This window comes from Barbus barbus (assembly GCF_936440315.1).
Source record: "Barbus barbus genome assembly, chromosome: 33".
Classification (NCBI taxonomy): domain Eukaryota; kingdom Metazoa; phylum Chordata; class Actinopteri; order Cypriniformes; family Cyprinidae; genus Barbus; species Barbus barbus.
In genome coordinates, this window is record NC_136761.1 from 12,747,256 (window position 1) to 12,773,659 (window position 26,404).

Consider the following 26,404-nt stretch of genomic DNA (forward strand, 5'->3'; position numbering starts at 1 on the left):
GACCACTGGTGCCGCCTGCTTTGTGAAAATGGTTTCAATTAAGTTTAATCTCATCAGCTTGAGATCATCAGTCAGAAGAGAAATATTTTTGCAGTAGTGTTTCCTGCAGGACCTAGTTATTACAGCAAGAGACACAGATACCCCTAAGAATTTAGGACTATCAACATAAGAAAAAAAAGTACAGTGTATTTTTTATAATATATTTGTAATTATAATAAATTTAAATAAAAAATATTTTATAGTCCTTAATATATTATAATATATAAATGTAATATTACCAAAAATACACTGTGATATTATATTATATTATATTATATTATATTATATTATATTATATTATATTATATTATATTATATTATATTATATATTAGGGATTTAAATTATAATTATTTTGTTAGAATATAAATGTAAAATTTTTTATTGAAATGTAAATATGTGACATATATACCTGTATATATATATATATATATATATATATATATATATATATATATATATATATATATATATATATGTAATATAAATGTAAAAAGAATTTCTTTAAATATATATATATATATATATATATAAAGAAAATCTTTACATTTATATTCTTAAACATATATAGTTTATGTTAATATAATACAGTATGATATAATATAATATAATATAATATAATATTTAAAGAAACAATAGGTGGTATTGGTATTTTTATGCATAATAACTAAGCATAATCAAAATTAATCCTGAAGCAGTGCTACTTCTGAATAGCAGAGAGTGAGACACTGAGTTGCAGTATCTACTCCATTTTTCTCTAAACAGTTTGATGAAATGATGAAGTAGATGCTGAAACAAAAAAATCATTACCCTCGATTAAGATTAGCTAAGCAATAACTTCAAATCATATTGTATGGATTTTTCCGACCACTAAGACTCCTAATATATTCATCCTACTTGCTTCATGCTGTCATGCATTAGATTGCCATTTGACAAATAATCCTCACTCAGAGCCACTGAATGCAAAATAATCTGACTTTATGAATCATTTATCACATTGTTTGATCTTTAAGAACCTGAAAAAACATGAACCATTCGTTGTTTTCCTGTTCTTTGTGTGTGTGACTGTTGCCATAGAGCGCGCCACCATAATTTATTCCCCCAGCTACTTGGAACCATTAGCAAACTTCCAGGAGACCAATTAGTATTGGAAACCCAATGGTGAGGCTGTGGTGACAACCTCCTCAAACTGTGAAAGAAGTGTTATAAACAAACTGGACCCCAGGAGCACAGCCAGGTCCGGAGGGAGGCCCAGGCCCCCGTTCGCAAAAACAAACCTTGGCGGAGCGTCTGTAACATGGCCTTAATGGTGTTCCCTCCAGGGTCTGAGCAGGCTAGCCCTGGCTTGGCTAATGACGAAGGGCCAGAACCACGAAAACAAACCTCAACAAACCTCCTCCAACCTCAAACCCCTAAAATGAGCACAGGACAAGTTGTGCTGCTGTAAAGAGGCACCAGCTCTGGTCGCTTCTACTGATTAGTCATAGATTGAGGGACAGATGCTTTAAGAGCTACCTACTCAGCTTGCTATCTCCACCGTGGCCCTCACTAGTCCACCAGACGGACCTCCGGTATCCTGAAGTAGATTCACTTGAAAACTAGAAAGGTGGGTTTATCAGACGAGGACGCAATATCAGAGCGGAGCTTATAAAAAAAAACAGCCTTCAAAGCTTCCCTGGGGAATCTTAAGACTAACATCAGATAGAGTGGAACATGCAGTAAGATAAGACATGAAACGATAGAGAAGGATGGAGAGAATGGATGTCAATAGAGGGCTTGTTTTCAAAGGGCAAGTGTTGTAATTACCCAGCCAGGCACAGAGAGAATGCAGCCAGGGCTAATCATATGCACCAGGCTGCCTGACTGGAGGGTGAGAGCTGGTGGCAGAGCTCTCCAACTCAGCATCCTCATCCAGACTGGCGGACAGAGACCAGTCCGTGCCCACTGTGCACCGGGCGGCATGATTTTGTAGATGCGCCATGCCAACTAACCGCTGCGATGCCTCATTTGAAGAGTCTGAAGTGCCAGTGTCAAGTCATTGGGATGAGCAGGAAGGACCTTGAATGGTTAAATGCAGACCAAGTCCTGTCCCATGACAAATGACTTCAGTACATTATAGAGAGCATGAATTATGCAGTCAAAGCTTTTTAATTCAGGGGCAAAATTTGCACCCTGATTTTAAAGAGAGTATTTTTTTTCTAAAAGAAAGAAAGAATATATTAATGAATATAGACTGTATAGATAGATGTAATAAATAATAATAATTATAAAGATTATTTTAAAAAAGTATATATACAAATATACTTAAAAATAAGCAGACACATTGGATATAACTATTATTTATCATTTATTTAATGTATCTATCTAATGTTTATTGATTTAATTTACATATGATGCCAGCTGACAAGAAAATTGTAATAAATAATAATTATAATTTTAATATAAATTCATTTAAGATTCTCTCAAAATAATCAGAAACAGGTAATATGTATGTATATATATATATATATATATATATATATATAGTGTAGTTACAATGTCTACCAGCAGGGGCAAAACAAGGCATGCTGACCAGCTACATCTGAAAACAATTCTCCTTAAAGTTTCTGGTGACTGTGAGTATGATGTTCACGTGGCAATATTGTAAGTCTGCTCACAAGAGATGCCAATTAATCTGTCACAGTCGTTTTCTAAGCTCATTTACCACACAAAGGAAATGATCTCCAAAACAAGCACTATTTATTAAAACTGAAAGGGACCATAGGACACTCATCCTCACGTCTGGGACAAGAACATCAAGTTTGCCATGAACAGCTGCTGTGCTTTCAGTCTGTTGATGGGTGTTGCAGGTGAGGCAGACTCCGTCAGGGCCCCGATAAAGAGTTCTATCACCTGGGAGTGAGAGACAGGGGAAATATCTCTCATCTCGCTCTCATTAGCGAATGGAAACACACCATTCATCAGGGGAGGCAGTTAATAATCACACTCAATCACATAATGACCGTCTCAAACTGAGCCATCATTATGGAAATGGAACCTGTATCGAAATCATCTCCGAGTAAGCCCAGTTCCTTGAGGGAGAAAATAGCACAGAATACCCAGCATCCAGTGCTGTGTGGTGTAAAACAGGTGAGATTTCTAGAAGTGATGATGTCCACTTTATAGGGTGAAGCATTTGTGAGATTTATGTAGTGCTGGTGGCAGCCAGATGGAATCACTTCTGTGATGAACATAATTAGCAAAGTCCATCTTAATGATTCGGAATGTGTTGAAATTCCCATCAACACTTTAATAACTCGACAGGCTCCCCATAATAATTGACTGTCTCTTTTCTTGGCAAATCTCTGTCAGAGCAAAGCAAAAAACATTAGCATTAAACATAAAAAAAATATTGCACGTGAAGTGCATCGGTAGTAAATTTATTTTCATTTTCACCAGATAGAGCGCTGCAGGGATGACGTATTTTTGGAAGCCACAACCGAGAAAAGACTTGCCATTTTAACACTTCCAGGTCCACTGTCCTAAAGTCAATGGGTTTTTAATGGATTTTTGGTTAAATATCTGTGGTTACCACAAGCTCAACATATTTTCACATTTTATTATACAAGGACAAAATATCTCAGTATATTACCCGTGTGATTTCACTTTTGTTGAAAAATGTGGATGCTAGCAAGCGGCTAAATGGGTTGCTGGGGACAATAAACGCCATCACACCGAACAAGAAAAAACATCTATGGACTAGCCCATTTTCAGTCTATGTTTGGCTTTTTACTTCAGACGACTGTATTTAGGCTTCAAAATTCATTAAAAGTTGTGATCATTTGTGAAGATTATAATGATGGACAAAAGATGTAAGAATCAAACTTGTGTTGGTCACGTAGAATATTTTCTACAATAATCCAAAAGCTGTAGGGTTTTTTCAAGGGAGCTGCGGTGATGCTATAATTTTAGGGTTGGCCTACAAAAATACATAATCACTGCTGCACACTGTTGGAGGATTTGTGTCTCCCACTGGCCCTCAGGTGCCCAACGAAGCCCCATCATTTCCCCTCACTACATTATTAACTCTAGGTTTGCCCCCCGTTACCCAAGACACCAGCATCTGAGCCCCTTTAACTTCGTCGACCCCCCCAGCCCTGCTTCCCTACAGATCCTTACCCCCCTTCAATGGCCATCAGGCAAAAATTCATGGACAGTACACCTCTATCTAGGCCTCCAGCCACGCGAGCCCACTGTGAACCCATAATTACACTGCATTAAGGTCAATGTAATGAGGAAAGCCCTGTAGGACTTCACAGTGGAGCGGGATGAATCGTGTAGGCCCACCTATGCAACCCTGCGGTACACCCGTGAGCTGAACTCCCAAACCATATGTTAATATTCTTCTAAAGCCTCTCTCACACAGTGATAGTGAATCATGATCAGTAATACGAGGCGTAATACATTTTTTTCATGTTAAATAATAAAAAAGGAATTAATAAGGCATTAAAAGATACTGCAAAAGCTGCATGTTATTTTGTCTTCAATATGTTAGTGCTTCTATTATGAGCAGAGCTGTGTTTGTTATAAAAGACTCAGGTTGTTCTTATATAAGAAATTAGAGGTAAATATGAACTGACCTGCACATGATCTCATGGGTGAGGAGAACGCGACACATCTCTGGGTTTTTGTCTTGGCCTTCATAAAGGATTGCCTAAGGAAGAAAGAGAGAGAAATTCCTGTTATTTCTACTGTGTGTGTGTGTGTGTGTGTTGGCTAGAACAAAACTAATGAAAACTTCCACAATTATTGTTTGGGGGACAAAAAGTAGTGCTTTAAATGTGTTTACTGGTTTACCTCAAATTCCCATTCAAGAACGTTGGGTTTGTGAGATTTTTAAATGTTTTTAAAAGAAGTTTCACCAAGACTGCATTTATTTGATTAAAATACATTAAAGAAATTAATATTTTGAAATATTATTACAATTTAAAACAACTGTTTTCTATTTTAATATATTTTTTAAATGTAATTTATTCATGTGATGGCAAAGCTGAATTTTCTTCATCATAATTGAATTTTCTTCGTCTCTAGTGTCACATGATCCTTCAGAAATCATTCTAATATTCTGATTTGGTGATCAAGAAACATATCATCAATGTTGAAAACAGCTGTGCTGCTTAATATTTTTGTGGAAATCACTTCAAGATACGGTGATGGGAAATTTAATAGTGAGAGCATTTATTTTGAAATGGAAATCATTTGTAACCTTACAAATGTCTTGTCTTGTGACTTGGCCGAACTCCTCCTTTAGCTCATTCTGAAACCAGTGATTGCTCAAGATGTTCAGGATGCTGACACCTGGTCATTAGTCATGTTTTTGGTTCGAAGCATGCTGACAACTTTAACATATGCTAAAAGCTAAATCTGCTCATCGGCGGCTGGACATATATGGCGATCCAAGGGGGATCCAGACTCTGCTGGGGCTCATGTGGAGTAACAATCTTCCCGTTCTCCCCATCAGCATCCACCCTGAGCAGCCAGATGGCCAGCCAGGCCCCGAAAGAGAGGCCTCCTCCCAGGCATCCATCATCGGGCTGTCATGCCTGGCCTGAATGACGGATGATCGTTGCATATCAAGGAAGTTAAAGGACTCACCCCCCTTCCTATCAGACCTCATCCCCATCACCAGTGAAGACGAATCCATCATAAACACACACACATCCATAAGGAACGCACAACACAATCCACCTCAAACTATCCTCCATCTTACTCGACTCTGGTCAGTCGGCCAGACAGGGTTGGCCCAACGCCCTAGGGAACAATACTTTTAGTATAACGACCACTTCTACATTATTGATCTTTCTCTTTGCTGCCTATGAAAGTCTCTTCCTCTTCATCACCATCCTCCATTTTTGTTGAAGGGGGAGGGGATTTGGAATCGGAGGGGGTCGGGAGGTGGATCGGGTCGATATTTATATATCATCGTTCTTGATTCACATCGCTGGCGCCAAAGTAGTGGCCCCACCCCAGTTCTTCAAGCACGTCTGACTCCAGTGATATGGAATAGTGTTACAAGTCTTCCATGAACTCCAAACACACTCTTTCCTGGTACCTTAATTAAGTCATCTCACCTTACAAGAAATATTTCGATTAGCAGTACATAACTATTTCACTAAATTAATTTTGGGCAAACGTTCAAATTGGAGGCGGCATAACTCAACCAAGATCCTTCTCTCTCGTATTCTCAATTAGAAGAAAAAATAGGTTGTTCTCGATCAATATTTGCAGCTTTGCTGTTGATGCACATATGTAAAGCCTGCATGCGTGGGTAGGGGGGAAGGATTTTACAGGCGTGCACAGCTACAGCTCTTTTTTGTCGTCGGGAGGATTATTGTCTCCAGCGTGTCGGCTCTGCAGCTACATTAAGGCCTATTGATTGGTCTCCGGGGTTGATGCTTTGTCGAGGAACTGGTTGCCATATTGATCTGAGACAGGCTGACACACAGTGACAGTGGGACCTGCTGGGCTGAGGAAAGGATAGGCCATACGAAAACCAGGGGGGGTTGAAATCTGGTCCATTTCATGACGGAACGAAGAACGCAGGTGCAGGACTGAGTCGAGAGTATGAGAGGCATCTCTAATGGGACTTTTATTTGCGTGCAGGGTTCATCACATGCACTTTTAGTCAAGTCCCATTTATTTATATAGCACCTTTAACAGATATAATATCTTAACATCTTCATACCTTTTAGCAGATTAGAGCTGGATGATGATATAGTTTACATTTCGAGATGATCCAAGCAATCAAGCAGTTTAGATTTGCTATATAGTATACATGAAGCTATATCCTGTAAGCATGCAGTTAAGTAGGATGTACTATATATTCACCTTACAATAAAGAGCTGGGTGATAATATAATTACATTTTGTGACAAAATAAGGAAAAACAAGCATTTGAGACTTGCTATATCTCTATTTCGTTTTATGTGAGTGTGTATGCGGATTAAGTTGCACATACTTACATTTCAAATTGATATAAATAGCAGGGCAACAGTTACATTTTGTGACAAAATAAATATATAGAAAAATTAATACATTGCTAGTCAATAATATAGTTTACATTTTTGACAATATAACAATCAAGCAGTTGAGATTTGTAATGCTGTACATAATTATGGTATAGATATACATAATATAGTAGGTGTTTAAAACTTTATTAATTAATTTGTTAATTAATTCGAGTTATACATGTTGTGTGGTGATATTTACGCTTTCTGAGTGAATGATTTTCAATGAAAAGATCAAAAAACTTAAACTGTACTCACCTGTTTAGTCATGGAGTCTATTAATCGAACATACAGATCCTGTTCTGTCCTGATACCTGGAGGTTTAAAATTAAATAAATACATATTACACACAAAAATATGCATCTCGTAAACAAAATGTTTTCTTAGGCTCTGCGTATAATAAAATCCTGCTCAGTTGCATAATAATAATTTTTTTTAAAAATCTAATGTGCCATATTTCAACACAGAATCAAGTGTGTGTTCAAATTAAAAGGCTTTTTGAGCAAACAGAACAGAAAGCTGGTCCCAAGCGCAAAGCCCAATTGTTTTGAAAAGTCTACATAAAGGGACTCATTTCTTATGGAAAGTCTTGGAAATTAATTTGTTTTATTATTCTTTTCCCTACAGTACATTTATGCGCATTCTGTTATGCTTGTCATGCTGACTGAGCTATTCCGTTAACGCTTCTTAGCAAAAACAAACTCGGCTCAGCTTCAGAGTTTTTCTAATATTTATGATTTTCCTGCCTTAAAGTGTGAGAGCTCGCTTTTCTCCTGCCGGGCTGTCTGGTGGATCACAGAGAAACCACATCTACAGACAAATCACTCACCACTAGCTGTTATCATTAGACCAGGAGAAGAGAACAATCTTGTACTGAGATTTTGGTTCCAACTCTAATTATTGTCTCTTATTAATGGCATATATTACACACACACACACACACATATATATATATATTAATAGTTTAGAAACAATTTATATATAAGCAATTTAAATCACAAATATTGACGAGTGTAGCCATTGTGTGTGTGTACTTTACTAAGAACTAAGATCTCAAATGAGGCCTTGCTTAACGTGTCTGTGTGGGTGAGTAGCGTGGAATGACATTAGACACAAGCGTAAACTGTGAAAGGGTGGCAAATGTGTTCAACAGCATGAACTCCTCTCAGGATAAACAGATGGAGCTCTCAAATACTCTCCCAGATGTGATGAGACATGTTGCATGATTGTGGTTACATATCGTTTACAGTTGGCCCCGCTCTGCCTCGCAATATGTCTTTGTTATTGATGGGATATGGAAAGGGTTTGCAGGAGCAGAATGGGTCTCACCGTTGCTGTAGAGAAGCTGTAGCCTGTAGTGGATGCCATTGTTGGTCTTCTCGCCATTGTATTCCTAAAAAAAATGCACAAGCAAGTATGACAATTCATGAGAATGAAAAAGAAATTGCCATCTATTAAAACACTGACCATCAAAACAGATAATCTCAGCATGTTGACCTTCAGATCTGAATTGTGACTCACTGCTGATAATGACTCTGCTAATTATGGAACCAGTGTCCTGTGGCAACAATGATGACAATATTAGCAAAAACTGCAACTAAAGGCTTTCACAACTATATGTTTTATTTATTCAGGTTTGACTATCCATTTTTCTATATACTTTTTCTATACGTCATCTATATACAACCGATCAACAGTTTGGGGTTGGTAATATTATTCTCTTATGCTCACCAAGACTACATTTATCAAAAATATGGTAAATTTGTAAAGTAATATTGTGAAATATTATTACAATTTAAAATAGTTGTTTTCTATCTTAAAATATTTTAAAATGTCATTTATTTCTGTGGTGGCAAAGCTGAATTTTCAGCATCATTACTCTTTAGTGTCACATGATCTTTCAGAAATCATTCTTATTTGCTGATTTAGTGCTCAAGAAACATTTCTTAGTATTATCTTTTGTGGAAACCATGTTACATTTTTAGGATTCTTTGAGAACAGCATTTATTAGAAATAAAAATATTTTATGACATTATAAATGTCTTTACTGTCAATTTGATCAATTTAATGCATCCTTGCTGAATAAAAGTATTAATTTCTTTAAAAAAAAAATTAACTTGCACCTAGCTTTTGAACAATAGTGTAAATTCATATATAGCTACCAAAGGGGTGCTTTAGAAGTAGTATTTGAATTTCTACAGATTTGAATAGTTGATTTCTGTGAGAAATTTAAAATCATTCACTTTCAAATAATCACAGCAAAATAACTGTGGTGCATCCAAATGTGAACCCAGTTTGGTTTCACTCTTTGGACTAAGTGTGAGGTTTACATTTCATCATCACATCCAGGCTTCACGTGAGTTATTTTACCCTGATGTGACATCAATCCAATGAGACGCAAGAACATGCAGAACACACCCACACATGTCGTAAGTGCCAAGTTTAGTGGTAGCGTCTTGGCAGCGACCCAGGGTGGAGTGGAAGAGTGTGTGGGGAGGTTATGGTGGAGGTGAGCGGACAGCGAGGACAGAGCGCTGACCGTGCCAGCTGGACCCCGTCCCGTATGACCGTGGGCGGAGCTGTTCTCTGTAACCTTTTACTGAGAACAACCCTCCGACACACACACCGCGGGGTGAGCAGGACTACCCTCCGACACACACCACAGGGCTAGTAGGTACAAACACATGACTACACTCCAGAATGGAGCTAGCGGTACTGTGAAAAGGCAATTTTTAGAGGAATACTTTGGGAAAGAGCGAGATTTATTCCCATGATGCTGATACTGAGAATCACACTCAAAGGATAAGCAAATAATAAAATAACGTGGGGCAAAAATAAGCCAAACAACAACCTCTGTTAGAAACGCTGGGTATTTTATAATATATTTAATAAAAAAAAAATAAAAAAAAGATATTACATATAATGTCAATGCAATTCTTATGACAAAAAGTGGTCTCATTAGTGCCCCCTAGATGTATTATTTGTCACCGCCACTACTGAGAATCACAACTCTGTGTGACAACAATGATACCCAACTAGATCTTACATACACACAATGCATCTGCATAAAGAAGGCAAAAGATATAATGCAATATATAATAGATTTAAAATATAGACTATGTTACCAATATTTCTAACCATATTTAATTTTTTTTGTTATTGATGAAATAAAACACACACACACACACACACACACACACACACACACACATTAAAAACTGTTGCAGAGGGTTTGGATCATTTATTTTAGGAAATATTTAGAATAATGAATTTGTGTATGATCAAAAAGTGATTTTTTTTTTTAACAATTTATATGAAAGAATGTAAACATGTAAACATTAAACATTGTTGCAGAGGGTTTGGAATATACACACACACACACATATGTATATATATATATAGATATATATATATATATAATTATTTAATTATTTAATATATTAAATTGTTTTACTTTTGAAACATAGAAAACTTGAATCAGATACACATTTAAAATATATGTAAAGAATGAATTTGACCTGTGCAACAATAATAAATCTAATCAAAATGTGAGGTCAAAACTTGGGAGTAAAATTATATGTCCCTCTTTTTTTTTTTTAAATGAAAGACCTATGAAAACTTTTCTGCTGCATCAGAATTATTTCTAAGCTTAAATTCTAACACAGCATGTTTTTTTTATTTACTAAACATGCATCTAAAAACCATTATTTCTTAGCATGTTCTCTAAGTTCAATATGCAACACCCCAGCATATCACAAATCCTGTTGCGTTGTGTAGTGGCGTCTATTAGTGACATAGTGCTTACTTTGTCTTTTTCCACAAAGTCCATGTAGGAGGTTCTTTCAATCTCGACAGGCTGTCCCTGCCGGTCATACAGTGCCAGAACAAAGTGAAAGAAGTTTGACTTGCGCAGGTTCGAGGGAGGCTGTTTCTCATAATGGGCTCTTGCCAAACCCACACCACTACGAGAAAGAGAGAGAGAGAGAGAGAGAGATGGAGAGATTAATGTACTGTAACCCAAATAATCATTCAAAATATGAGCTTGCAGAAAGATGAAATGGCAGTTTCACATGAACTTATCACATTGCATATAAATACATAATTGACAAGTCACCGCAGTGTCTAATTTTATACATTCGGCATGTGAATCACAACATTTTTCTACAAAGAGTGTATAATAATTCCAAATAAAATACATTAAACTATAAAGACCACAGGAAACACAAACAGGAAATTAGAGCTGTTACAAAGACTGATAACAGGAAATAACTGAGAGGTGTTAGAAAAGAGATATTTGGCTTGTTTTCTCATGCCCTGTGTGTGCCATGAACTCTGTTGTCTGCCCCTCTCTGCTCTGCCACCTCAACAATTGGAATCTGGCGCGGAGCGGGGGACCCCAGAAGGCACCGTCTGCCTTTGCGGCTGCCAATCGCTACTGGGTACGGCTCGCCTTGGCAACTGCTGCGTTCCTCTTTCCCTGACCTGTCAGTCAAACCCGCTCGGGCCTCCCCAGGGTTCAGCCGATAGAAGCCCCCATCCTGACTCTCGCACTTGAGCATCGATTAGAACGCGTGGCAAAACGATGGACTGACAGAGACCGAGGGGCTTCACGCAGCCCGAGAGGAGGAGGCCCGCACCTCCACGCCAACCCTACACATCCACCTATCAATCAAACCGTCAACCCTGGCCCACTGACGCAAACGCTTGATCATCTTTCCATACCTGGATCAGTGGACGCAGGGGCCTCAGAGAGAGATGAAGGCCTGAAGTAAAGGAAGGAAGATTAAAATGCAGGTGGTCTATTTTTAATAGGGTGGTAATTCATGCATCCCTTTCCTCGAGCAGAAACCGATGTCAAGCACTTAATCTGACACTTTATTTTAGCACATTACAATTTAATAAAGGAATACTTTTAAAAATACTATATTTATATAAAATAATAATAATATAAAATAATTTTTAATGAAACATTTATGTATTTAAAGGTGATGTTGTACAAGAATCACTAAAAATAACACTTTCAAACAGGTTTCTTGAACACATCTGCCATTGGATGCTAAACAGATAGCCCCGCCCCAAACGCACACTCGTTCGAGTCAATGTTGGTATATATATATATATTTATTTATTTTTTTATAGAAAATAAAATCAACCTACAAATGGTTCATGTGCACTACTATTCAAAAGTTTAGGGCCAGTAATATTTATTTATTTATTTATTTTTTAATTTTGCACTTTTATTCTGCATGGATGCAAATTGATCAAAAGTGACTGTAAATATATTTATAATGTTACAAAAGATTTCTTTTTCAAATAAATGCTTTTTTCACTTTTATAATACTTAAAAAAATTAACATGTTTTCCACATAAATATTAAACGGCACAACTGTATTCAACATTGATAATAATCAGAAATGTTTCTTGAGCACTAAAGACTGGAATAAAGGCTGCTGAAAATTCAGATTTGCACTCAATGGAATAATTAACATCTTAAAATATATTAATATAGCTATTTTAATTTGTAAAAATATTTCACATTTATTTGTTCAAATAAATACAGCCCTATTAAGAATAACAGACTTCTTTCAAAATCACTAAAACATCATTCCCACCCCAAACTTGACGGCGGTGGTCTGTATGTATGTTTCTTCATTCTAGGCTGGGACAGGAGAACGTTTTTTCACATAATTAATAGAAAAATAAAAATAAATGACATCACCATCTAGTCATACCAAGAGGCCCGTAATATTTATAATTCCCTAAATCATTAAATTAAAAAGTGTGTAACGTTCACATACATAAATTGCAGCTGTCATTGTTAAGTCTGTTCATTATTTACTCGTTACTCTGATGAGGTGGGCCGAAATGCATTTGAATCTCAAAAATATGCTCATACATAAATATTTGTTCATCTGCTGAGCTCGGGGTGGGGAGCCAGTGTTTTGGAAAGCGGCCTGCTCTCTGTCTCCGCTCGTTGAGATATTCCCCTGATAGGACATTAATAAAGCCTGACCCCTCCCCAGTACTATTACCAGGGCTTAATGCTTCATTTGTATCCGAGCCTGGTGAAATCGCATTCGTGAAATTGAGGTTACTACACTGAAGGCAAAAACAGCTTTCACAGAAGAGGCTGTGGGAGGGGGATTCAGGGAGGAGTACTTTTAAAGCGGATGACTTCAACATAAATGGGAAATATGATCTTCTTCATCTGTAGTAATTGATTCGCAGTGAAGATCTTTAGCAGTCTGACCAGTCAGGGTGGTGCTAAGTCTGACAGATGCCCTCTAAATGCGTTAAGAAAAAAGCATACAAAATAAGACAGTAAAACAGAGCTTTAAAGATTATAATTATATTATATATCTATATTATTTTTCCAAAAACATTTTAAATTATTTATGTTGGGTAGTCAATACATAATTTTTATTTTTTAATCAAAACATCAAGATTTTAGGGTCTATATATGTATTTATTTAATTTTAGATAATAATTTCATATTAAATATAGTATGCCACATAGCAGGATACATCAACAGTCTGGGCCCAAATCCTGTGTATGCACTGCATGAAATGCAAAAGCACATGTAAACACAAATTATCACCTTCGCTTAGGAAGACAGAATTACAAAATTAACACATTTGTGGGGGACCAAGAGGGAGGAAAAAAACACAGTATCACACTTAAACACACACGTATTGCATCATGAGCTCCTCTCCATTACCCCATCAGCTCGGTTACAAAGCCAGGCGTCATGTTTCTGATGGGGTGAGGGAGAGAGACAGCGTTCCCGCACGCTCTCGCAAAGGCACGGATCTTTACGCGCAGGAAACGATCGACTCGGAAAGCTTGTTAGTGTTATTATTTTAATTATGTTGATTGCTGCCATATCCACTCCAGCAGTTATGAGTCAGAGGCAGAGGCACGATTGGACGGTTCTCACTCGCTCTGTATTGAAATAACTGCTATCGAGGTGACAGACACACACACACACACAGACAGCAGAGCTGTGTAAATCAGTTGCTAACGGACGGCTACAGCACATGGTCTCACAACGGTCTCCGTTAAACACACTGTTTGACATGTTCTCGTCACAGAGAGGAGAGAAAATAAAGGAAAAAAGCATGCAAGCCAGAAACAACCCTAGTTCTGACACAATTCTGGACGTAAAAACACCCTCCACTTTTATTTGAATCAATAAATACAGTCTCACAGAACTGCTTTAACAATAAACCACTCATAGCAGAAGCTGAAGGGTTTGTAATGATGACATTTCCGAATACGAGAGCGCCGTCTTTCTATGCAGAGCCAGTCGGTGGCTCAGTCTGCGGCCCTTTGCACACTGCAGGCTTAATGCGATACAGCAAAGTCTAATTATGTTAAATGAAAAAAGTAACCCCAGGCTAAAATCCTCACAGCTCAAGGGCCTGAACACTTGAGGGAAATAGATACTAAGCACAGAGACTCAAACACTGAAATCATCTGCTAATGAACATGCAGAGGAGAAGAACTGCCAATACACAGGACACAGCAGGATCTGCTGAGATATTGAGGAGTTAGCTGACGTGTGTGTGAGTGAGTAAATTAATTGAGGTGAGTGATGCCTTCACATGTACATCTCAATAAAACAATCATCTCACAGTGAATAATAATGATCGAATATAATGATTGATTAAAATGTTAAATCTGGAAATTTTACAGAAAGCATTGCAAATATGTCATTTACAACACATTTAACTCCCATAACGTGAAGATACTTGAGTAAAACAGAATATTTAGTCTTCAAAAAAATTCATATCGGCTATCAGGATTTGTTTATTACTATTAGTTACAACTATTTTTCCCCACCCACCTGGCCTAGGTTACGTCAGCAAAAAGAGAAAATGTTTCAGAGATCAATGAAGTTATTAACCATCATTAAAAGATCTATATTTAACATCGAAGTATCAGGTTTATAATGCATGACTTTTGAGCTGATGCTAAATACATTTTAATAACATGCAAGTCCTACGTGAAAAATGTCATAATACTTTGAGCTCTGACGAATCCCAGCTATAAAATATAATTAATTTTCACATACATTACTAGGATTTTCCACACTCACTCTTGCAAACTGTCGATTTAAATATGTTTTATTACATTTTTCTATAATGTACTGGACAAGAATTTATCAATACGTTGTTGAAAAATATAATAATACAAATTTAATACCTGTCAAATAGATTTTGATTAGGTCAGAAGACAGTATTAAATAAATAAAAAGGATAAGATTAAGATTAATAAAATAAAGGAATTACTATTATTATTTATATTATTTAATATTGAGTCTCTTCAGCCCCTAAAATGACATCAATGAGAGTAAAGAAAATGAATAGGGTCATTCTGATTTCATAATATCTTTGAAGAACACTGGCGTTTCTAGATTTTTTTCTCAAAAGTATTTTTTCATGCAACAACAACAACAACAAAAAAATGCTGTATTTTCAGCATTAGTGCTCCAGTCTTCAGTTACACGATCCTTCAAAAATCATTTTAACATGCTGATATGGTGTTCAAGAAACATTTCTCCTTATTATCAGTGTTGAAAACAGTTGTGCTGCTTATATGTCAACCATGAAATATTTTTTTTCAGTATTCTCTGATCAACAGAAAGTTCAAAATAACAACAATTATATGAAATAGAAATCTTTTGTAGCATTATAAATGCCTTTAATGTCACTTTTGATCACTTGAATGCATCCTTGCTGAATAAAAGCATTCGAGTCTTTCAAAAACAGCAGTGTATGAATTTTGTATTAACTGTACTAACCAGTATTCTAACTAGTTTTCAATGAGGTGTCTGTTAAAATTCCTGTGAAACAAAGATATATGACACAAGCAGTGTGTGTGTGTGGCATATGGGTGGCATCACGGACCGAGCCCCACATCTCCGTGACATTAATCACGCCTGTGATGGACTGTGACAGAGGGAAGTCTTTAACTACAGCTCGTCTCTCTCTCTCACTATCGAACTAATGAGCCGTACAGCAGCGCTCTGTTTATACAAATGTGACGCGGAAAAATCATCTCTGCCCTGGCTGGGAGCCAACACGCTGATCCAACAAGTAAATGTAAATCTCGTTGTCTCTCTCTCTTACGCTCTTCCTTCCTCATTTTCACTTTTTTAAGAATTTCCTGTTCTCATTTGTTGCATCTATCCTGACGGTTTCCCTCTCAGAAAGGTCTCGTCGAAAACAAAGGTTACAAGGCTGGAATGTATCAGCTGAGATTTGGTCGATAATGCTTTCATCAAAGATCTGCAATAGGAGATCATTCTCTAAATTAACCATCATAAGGGAATCATATTTAATTTGACCTTTACTCTAATAAATGACCAAATGAGAGAAAAGGAGGGGAGAAACAGCATGCTTGCCTTCCTGTGCTCAAGTATTTTGAAGACGGCGGATACTAAGATATGCACATACTCTATGTTTACATGGGGAGTAATTTATGCAGAAAGAGACAATTACTGTGGCATACATTTGCTCATGCTTACGAGTGTGTGTGTGTGTGTGTGTGCTGTGTGGTGTTGGGGGCGGCATTGGGCAGTCAGCATGGCAGCGGTATGTTTGGTTAGCGCTTATTAGCTGTGTAATAAGATTTAATGAGTTGAGGACTAAAGCGCTGTAGGAGCACGGGCAGCATATTGGGATTAGTGGAGAGCAGAAACAGATCGAGCAAGAGAGAGAGAAAACGAGGATGTTTTGAAACCCAAATCCCACTTGTGGTCAAACCAGGTCTTTTTTTTTTTTTGGTTGACTTGGCCTGTCATCTCTGTAGCTCTAGTTCTCTCTCAACTCAAGTGTGTGGTGGATTTAATTGTTCGACACAAGCCTTGTGCATTGTAAATTGCCAAAATGGGCAGTTAGATCCCCCTAAAGTATAAAAATGTGTATTTTACATGGTTGTTATCTGAGGTAAAAGCGCTGCACCAGATGTGCTGATTGCGTTTATGGATAGTCGGCATCTTTGTTTCTTTATCGCTAATTGGATGTTACGACGAGGAATCATAGGAAAACCTTCCTGGAATGACGGAGTGCAGAGAGTAATAGAGGCATTTGTCACCACTGCACAGTAACGGGTGGCCGTAAGTCAAAGCGAACGTGTCAGAGAGGATCTTTGCATAAAGAAAGGCCTGTCATTTCTCCATGATTTCTATTGCCACACAAACACAAACGGCCTGTCTGTCACGTCTCCCAGCGATAAGCTGGCACATACATCACCAGCTGCCTGCATCACTGCCACTGCCTGCTCACCGGTTTATTCACACACACACACACACAAACATACTAACATTTTTATAGATATCCAAAAGTAGACAGTGTCTTCCCATACCTCTCTGTTCCTGACTGTGCTCCCTTAATCTTTGATGCATGAATTATTAAAGAAAAAAAATGAATTAATGTTTTTTTACTTAAAAAAAATATTTTATGTATTAATATATATAATCCCTAAATTATGTATTTTCATAGAAATATGCATATGCAATGTAATAGAAGTAAAAAAAACATAGAAGACATTTAGAATTATGAGTAAGGGTCAAAAGTTATAACCTAAGTTGGTTTGTACGTAAATTTACACTGAAAAAATCAGCTATTTGACTTCATGCATCAGGGTGTTCATTTCTAAAAGTACGATGATGTTAAGATGTTTCTTGTTGAATGGTGATAACAATTGAGTATTTATATTTTTTATTATTATATTTGAAGTGTTCATTTGCAAAAACAAATAACTCAGTTTTTAACAATTTTCAAAAATCATGTTTTTTCATTGTGCATTCCAATTAATCTCAATCAAACTGCAGTTGGGTTATTTTATTAGGTCCAAAAATAACTAAAAATACAGCCAGCTAACACAATAAAAACATAATAACCTATAATAAATAAATAAACTCTTAATTTGTTCATTATTATATTAATAAAGTAAAAAAACCATTTGACTTTTTTTTTAAACTAAAATTAAAATGTATGTAAAAGTATACAATACTTAAAAGTAAAAACTTAAAAACTACACAATTTTTTAAGATATACAATGGTTTCCTTTACTTTTTTTCTATATACCCATCACATGTTTAGTTGTACTTTTGTATAATGCTTAGTTCTCAAAAATAAATAAATAAATATATATACAAAAATACCAAATATTTGCTTGGCTTTTAAATGTCATTAATCATCCATTTAATCATTTAGATATTTTATCATTGTTCATTTGGGATAATCTCAATCGAAATGGAAATGATGGTTTAAATAACACTAATTAAAACCACTTGTTTCAGACAAACACTGAAACAAAATCTGAATTTTACCAAAAAACAGTGAGCCACAGTAAAGACATTCCCTTTAACGCACACAAAGCATTGTGTTTGCCATCAAAAGTTAGCTGAACATCTCTTTGACATTTTACTCCAAAAAGAAGGTGCTCTGCTGAATGGCCCGTGTAGTCAGGGGGGTTGATGTGCCATCATTGCTCACTGATTGAGACTCTCAGCGCAAGAGGATCTGAGTCAATAGACTCACGGCTCACTCACAGATTAGACATCTAATCAAATTCAGCCCCGTGTGTTTATCGCTCGCTGTCGTTGGTTATGTGGATGTCAGTGTGGAACGCTCCACAGCTGTGACAAAACGAGGACTCATCACATAATGCACATATGCATGAACCAAGACTTTTTTAAATGCAAAGTAATGTTCTATGTGCATCATGAGATATAGGTTTTAAAAGGTTTTAGTTGCTGTTGATAAAAAAATTATTTAGTCCCTATAACTTAGAATTTGACTTTAAGAAAATATGTGTCCTATATGCAAATAACTGCAAAGAACAACTGTTCACACAATGATTGCAATCGTAATCGTAATATAAAGCCACTTTAACTAACAATGAAGATTAACACACACACACACACACAAACTAATTCAAACAGCTGATGGCATTGTCAGACACGTCTGAAACATAATACACTTCTTCTTTAATCATAAAAGCGTATAACCAGCCAGTGCTAAACGCTTCCAGCTAATTTCTAATTTGTTCGTAATTGCACAGAGACAAGTAAACCATTGCACAGTGCAAAGTTATTTCCTGGAGCTGGACGGCTAAATTACAGGCAAATGTAATAATAATTGAACATGTGACAAAGAATAGAGCTGCCTATCTAACACAGAAGTGCATCAAGTGGACAAAACAGATATTTACATTGGTTACATGCATTCTTTATGCTTTAATCACAGTGAATTCCTTTTTGATTATTGCATCCTGCCAAATTGCTATATATTTGTTTTTCTTTCCATCATAAGAGAGTGAAAATTAGTCATGGCCTCATTGTAACTGATCTCCTTTGGACGCCTCGATCAATGCACTGGTCACATGTCTCTCCTCAGCTGAGCTCTACATAAGAGTCAGCGCTGTGTGTGTGAAGTGCTGCCCCTGCACTGTGGTGTTGGTGTGTGTTTTATTAGTATTGCACTTGTGCATGTTTGCTGTAGGTTTAGCCCTGACTGCACCTGCCAGACCTGCACACACACACTACAAATTATAGCACCCATTCCTTTCTCTCGCTCACACTCTCAACGCTCTGTCCTAAAAAAAAACTTAGTAATTTCTAAAACCATTAGTTGCCTACAGCTGAAATCATTAGCTGGTCACCTGTACATTTCTAATAGGGTCATTACCGAGGTGGCCCTGCAGCCGGCCGCTAATCGCTAGCATGTTATGGGGCAGCTGTTTCTAAAACACTTGTTTCTCTGTGTTGCATTCCGGCATGCAGGCGTCAACTGAGAAAGAACAGAGAGAGACCCTATAAATCAGGTGTGTTTTGTGATACGGTGAGTGTTTTAGTGTATTTACGAATGCGGAAATGTTTTTAACTTGCACTTTTGTTGTGGGGCCAAGTGCAATTCCTGTATCGTTCAATGTCTTCGTTGCATATTTGGTTAGATTTGCAACATATAAAAATAGAATGTATCGCGCCATTGCACGCAAGGGATTTTGGGATGGTTTGGAGAGAATTTTTGGGTTTTTTTTACCTAAAGCTTAGGGGTCTGGACTTCATTAGTCTGACCCCAACCCCCCCCAGTGGACAAAACAGAGGCGACATAATTCACTTTGCCAGGTTTTACAGTGTAGGGGTACGGAATCGGTTAAAGGGTCAATCGAAATCTGTTCCCCAGCTGTGCGGCCCTCTCACTCACCCCTAGGCCCAGAGAGAATGAAAGGGAGAGAGAGAGGGAGAGAAATGCTTGGGGGGAGATGGACCCCACAAACGTACCCCCGAGCTGCCTGAGCATCACAAACCTGTTCAGCCAACTCCATCTACATCAATCCAGTTTGTGTAGGAATGCAAACAAGTTCAAATCTAATACAAATATGCACAGTGTTTCTGAATTGTGATTAGATATTAAAATAATGTGGGTAATAAGTATGGGATCATGCACAAATCCTCATTTCTGAAGAGCTAAAATTCAATGCATGTGTCCGAATAATGATTTTCCTTCTATACACTGACAGCACTAATCCAAAAAAAACTTGCACTTTCCAGCAAGCTCAGCCCTGGACACCTACCTATCTCCACCACAGCCAACACATGGTATTATTTACAGGATCACATGAAAGTTTCAAATCAAATTAAGCTCTCACTTTTGTTTCTTTCGTATAGATTCACTCACTCTCTTAAGAGAACACACTTTACTGCACCCCTACCCATAAAACCCATATCCTGCCATCAGTGTATATTTGAGATTAAAATAGAACAAAAATGTGTTGTAAAAATGCACTAGGATGAATTCAAACGAGTGTGAAAGGGAGAGAAGGAAACTGAGGAAGAGGATATATTTAAGGTAGCAGAAGATGTGCTTGTGTTTTTGCCTGACACTTAACTAAATCAATATACGCAAAATACTAACAAATGAAAGATTATAACAACTATTTGTTAGGGAAAAAATAAGAATAATAATGATAAATAAATAAGAAAACTTTTTAATCATTTAAGTCGCCTTTTTAAATCTTTTAGTCTTAGTTTAAGATGGCATCACGCGTTTGTAAGGAGCGCGGGAGAAGTTTGTGTTGTGTATGAGGCTGATAATTGACTAGAGCAAATTATTTATTATGAGGGAAGCTGTTTTGCAAATGACTTTTTTTGCAGCGCTGCTATATGCTGAAAAGATTCTTCTTTTTATTACACTCCATTTATAGCTTTCTTCATGAGAAATGACTATGAAATGCGCGTGACCGAATTTGTATTTTTTTAGTAATTAAATAAATACACGTTTTTTTTTTCTTGTCACGTTGCTTATATGTTGGACTTTTTGTATGCACTATGCAGTGCAACTTATATGCAACGCGACTTTTTTTCTCCATCAAATAAATAATTCAGGATGTGAGTTTTTATCTCATGTAGGGTAATTAGATGCCCAAAGACTTTGCATTGTTGTCTCTAATTAATATCACAATAAAACATCAGCAGTTTGGTCTGCAAATCCTGGTGATCTACAAGGTGCTCAGTGTTAGCGATACTAAAGGTTGTGGATGGGCAGGTGATTTTGGCCACTTGCACATGGCAGCTGACCTCCGCTGTAAGTTTAAAACATCTCCTTTATCCAGCCTACACAACATGCAATATTAATATACCGAGAGGATTTATCTCCGAGCGTATTTAAGGGAATCGCGAAAACATGTAATACAGTGAACTGCTGCGTTTACATGTTTTAATGAAGAGTAAAATTATTTAAAACGCCTTGCAAGCTTATGTCCTGAAGACGTTTTGATTTCAGGATGCATCCTTTTTCACACACTAGCAGAAAATAACCCGTCTAATTAAGTGTGTTTTTGCTCACTTTAGTAGGCTATAAATATATAGGACACATATAAACATAAAATCGCAATTATTTATTAATTTATTTTAGACCACGGTTTGGTAATGCTTGTTTCAGCAAATTAAATTTATATAATAAATAAATACACAAAGTTTAAATAAAAAAAAAAAACAAAGACACTAAATTAGCAAATCCAATATTCCTCAAGTTCTCTCTGTGCGTGTATAAAGTCACAAAAAATTGGACATTTTAGCCCTAAAACACACACGTGTATTTAAAAAAATAAAAAAGTCCTTTACTTATTATTCCATTAGTATGCAATTCTTTTTAAAGAATTAGTGTGATGCTCCCTGTTCTTTTCTCTCCCATTTTCTCTGCTTCTATATAATTTTTTATAACAATTATAGCATGATATCACGGCCTATGTAATAAAATTTTGAGCTGTTTGGGGGAAATTAAATTCTCAAACAAATTTTTGTCCCTCTGCTTAAAACTTCTGCAAGCCAACTTGAGTCTAACCTACACGTATTTCTCAAAATCCCAGGTCTCTATTTGAAGGGTGAGACAGAACAGCATACATTTCCTCAGTGTTTCAGCATCATTCTAGGAAGCCAGCGGAGAGTAAATGCGGAGGAACTCACTGTCCAAAAACTTTGTTTCAAGCGCAAATGGTTTATTTTGTATGCATTACACTATAGTAAAACAGAAAGACACGCTGTGGTACGTAAGTTGGACTTTTCTCTATTTTTAAAAAAAAGTAGAGATGGCCTAATAGTTTTGTCTATGACCGCGCAATAACCTCACAAATTGCACTTTTGCACTTTGAGCATGCTTTAACATCACATAAATGAGATAAATCAAAATAAATGATTTACGATTAATTTGAATCACCTATAGGAAATTGCAAAAGCGCTCAATGTAGGCTATTGCATATTTTATTTACAAACATAAACTATAAACTCAGGCTCGTCGTTGGTTCTCACTAGACATCTCTGTCCCCTGCGATGCACGTGAATCATCATTAGATGAGTGCGATTTTGAAATATCTATATTTTCTATAAAATGGCATAAGCGGGACATTCCTACATTAAGACAATCTGAAAGATCTCCAGCTCTCTTTCAACCACAAAGAAATCATGTAGAACAATGTTTTCTCATATGTGACAGGCAGTAACCAGAATACGCCTTTCTGGAGCGGCGCGAGTGGCTTTTTCTGCAGCGCGTAACTATGCGCAATCAGTTTTCAACACATCTACAACTAACTAACAGATGACAAACTGATTTAAGAACGACCGTGTTACGTGCGACGTCCCTGTACGAGCATTTCTAGATTCAAAACAATTGATTGCGAAATACTTCTGACTGTGGCCAAGCGCTTCCTAACGCGCATCGGACGCTCCGCTTCACGCACCCAACTACTTGGAATATGAACAATTTGGAGCTTGTTGGTGGTGTTTACCTTTGCGCAGCTGTGTTGGCATCCAATATCCCCGCGCTCTGCATCCAAGAGCGCACCGGCGTCATGCCACTCGTAAGGGGCTCTTCTTTCATGGTCAAGGCTCCCCGTGGGAGACCGTCCTGGATGGAGAACATGAAAATAGCCTTCTGGGGGATGTCTCTCTACACCAGCTCGAGTGGAATAATCCTCCTGCACCACCTGGATTAACAAAAACCAACTGAAAGGGAAAAAATCTTCCCCAAAGTGCAACTAGGGGAAAGAGGTCCTTATCCAAAGACGCGCTGCCGTATCCCTTTGGGTGTTCCTCTTTCTTTTAGATTCCAAACCCAAGTTCAGTTCACTCAAGATTAACCGGTCTCTAGTTAAAAGAGGGTGGAGAGAAGGCAAGAGCTGTGAAGCATCTCAAAGGAAACGATCAGCCGGGATCAAGCAGACCTTCTCGTCGCGGGGAGAAAGAGGGGAGAACGCGAACTTGCTCTGAAGAAGAAGGCGAACAGACGCGCACGGGATTGTGAAATGAAAAGTGGGATAAAACGGGCGACTGCTTCAAAAAGGAGTAAAATGAAATGATTACCAAACAAGAGGGAGGGATGGACCAGGGAAGGCTTGCTGTCCCTGGGGAAAAGAGGGATTGGGTAGCAAGAAATCTCATTCCCTCCCTCCCCGTCTCTTTATGCCTCCTCTGTCCCAGCGGAGCGCACCTTCTCTCGGGTTCCGCGGCTCCAGCGCTCTCGGGGGGGACAAGCGTGGACTTGACGAGGGCGGAGACTTGCCCTTAAAAGGCAAAGTCATTTACATGTCAATCTCCGTTCTGAGCTCTGATTGGTCGCGGTCATCCCTTGCGTCATTTTCAAAATTCGCCGCAAAATCTCAGCTGATGTTAGAGGGACTGAGCGCTCTGGCAGTGGAAGTGGTCTCATGCTTTCCCCGATTTAACCTGAAACATGCCATTAATACCCAGGAACATTCACGATGCATTTCAGTGATTAAAGTGTAATCGACTTTAGCATGTCGTTTCCCAAAAGTCAAATCTGTCTAAAAGTTCAGCCGGGTATGATTTGAGATTCTAAACAATGACTGAACGCGAATCCAAATCATTTACAGTAAGTACTATACGTTCCCTGGTACTCAATGGTGTTTCCACAGATGACAAAGCGCAGTAATATTCCATAACACTGTCATACATCTCTTCTTTGAGTAAAACCGTGAGGAATCAGCTTGACTAGGGAATATGTTGCCTGTTATAACTGATCAACTGGAAGAAATATTAAAATTTGACAAACCACGGGGTTATTTGCAGCTGCATGAACTGATAATAATAATATATTTAAATTATAAAAAATGATTATTAATTATTATTAACAGCCTGCCTGACAAATATAAAATACCTCAAATAAATTATATTAAAAACATTTATCGAGTAATTTAGAGTTTTTGCTCATACACAATATAACCCCCAAAGAAATCTGAATTGCGCAAACTCGCATTGTATTAAGGTTTTCTAGTGTTCTTTGCCATTATTTTGAATTCCACCAAATGATGCCTGATTAAACATTTATTACAGATAGCCCTCCAGAGCTCAGAGCGGGAAAACGACCCCATGAGATAGGAAAAAAACTCAATTTCATATTAAAGTTAAAAGAGGCGTCTAAAGCCAACAGTCCTCTTATCCTAACAGCAAAGTTTTTCCCTCAGATTCTTAATTTCACATATTATTACTTTATTATTATTACTATTAATTATGTGAGCCTATGTTTGTAATTATTTTGCATTAAAGGCATTCTCACTAATCATTCTTCTTGCTTATGCAGGCTGAAAACGAAATCTTGCGTTCACACTCAAAGACAAAATTCTCGAGGCGGCACAAAAGCAGCCCGTGTTTTTGAAAGACAAGTACGATCCCCGTCTGCCCTGAACTGACACAAACGGATCATGACCCCAGTCCACTAATAAAATATTCTGTTTTATTCTGTATTTGAGAGGAGGTTGACGGTAAATATTCACAGTCATCAGAAACTTGTTACGTTGTGAAAAATGCTGAAACTAAAACATACAAGACTATTTAGGTCCATATGCCTATTAAAATATTTTCTATATGTTTTAGAGGAGGCTGAAGGGTCAACTCCCAAAGCCCACCATCTGCAACATCATGTTAACTTCCATACTAATACATTATGTTACATAAGCCCAGAATATCTAGATCCATTCAAATGTCTCATGATGCGCTTTTCGCAACTCTCCCGGACCGTGATATAATAATTCTGCGACATCTGATGTTTAAAGCCCTACATGTTTAAAACGACATACAACCGTATTTGGTCAGTTGCTTTCGAGTGTTTTGCAGTTCTCTATGTCCGTGGCGACAAGAACATGCACAAATTTGACTCTTTCAGCCCTATAATATTTTGTATTACGCGGAAAGGAACGCCGTCATATTGTAAAGCATCGTGTAAGTTATTTTAACAGCACAGGCCGGTTGTAAGACTGTATCTTGCTATTGGAGAATAATATTCATTGATCCAATATAACACTTCTAAAAACACTTGCATATACTTGCATTGTACATGCATTGTAGTTCGGAGCGCACAAATGATTCAATATTCCCGAACATATTTAGGGGGAAAAAATTGCAGTGATATTTTGGATTAGGTCTAATAACGGAATATACTACAGCTGAAATTTATCTTAAAAAAAATAAAAACGAAAATATATATATATATATATATATTGTCTTTGCACACAGTTTCAAAGTTAATTGAACTTCTAAGTATATATATCAGTCTTTCTGTCAGATTCAAGCGGATGTTTCCACCTAGTGGCCATCAATAAGTGAAATAATCTTAAATATATTACAATAAATCAAATTAAAAAGCAAGCAATATTTCTTGCCAGGAAATTCATCATATCAAATAATCATGAAATTAGTTTGAGCATTTATAACTTCCTTGATGGTGTTCTTTCTCAAGAGGAAGTCTTTTTTCTCTCATTATCTATTTCATTTTTTTATCTCACTCCCTTCAAAAGAT

At 37.2% G+C, this 26,404-nt stretch overlaps 1 protein-coding gene across 3 annotated transcripts in view; it reads right to left on the reverse strand.

The window, feature by feature from the left end:
• LOC306853717 (transcription factor COE3-like) overlaps positions 1-23,950 on the reverse strand; it is a gene marked incomplete at its 5' end in the record, with an annotated part of 104,037 nt that extends 80,087 nt beyond the window's left edge. The window contains 5 exons of one of the 3 annotated variants that reach the window (XM_079391342.1): positions 4,657-4,730; positions 7,341-7,396; positions 8,412-8,475; positions 10,888-11,044; positions 23,379-23,950. In XM_079391342.1, the coding sequence (XP_079247468.1) occupies positions 4,657-4,730; positions 7,341-7,396; positions 8,412-8,475; positions 10,888-11,044; positions 23,379-23,512 (485 nt within the window). The remainder of the gene's footprint in view (positions 1-4,656; positions 4,731-7,340; positions 7,397-8,411; positions 8,476-10,887; positions 11,045-23,378) is intronic. The other 2 variants (XM_079391341.1, XM_079391343.1) reach the window with 2 other exon arrangements.
• Between the last annotated feature and the right edge of the window lie 2,454 nt (positions 23,951-26,404).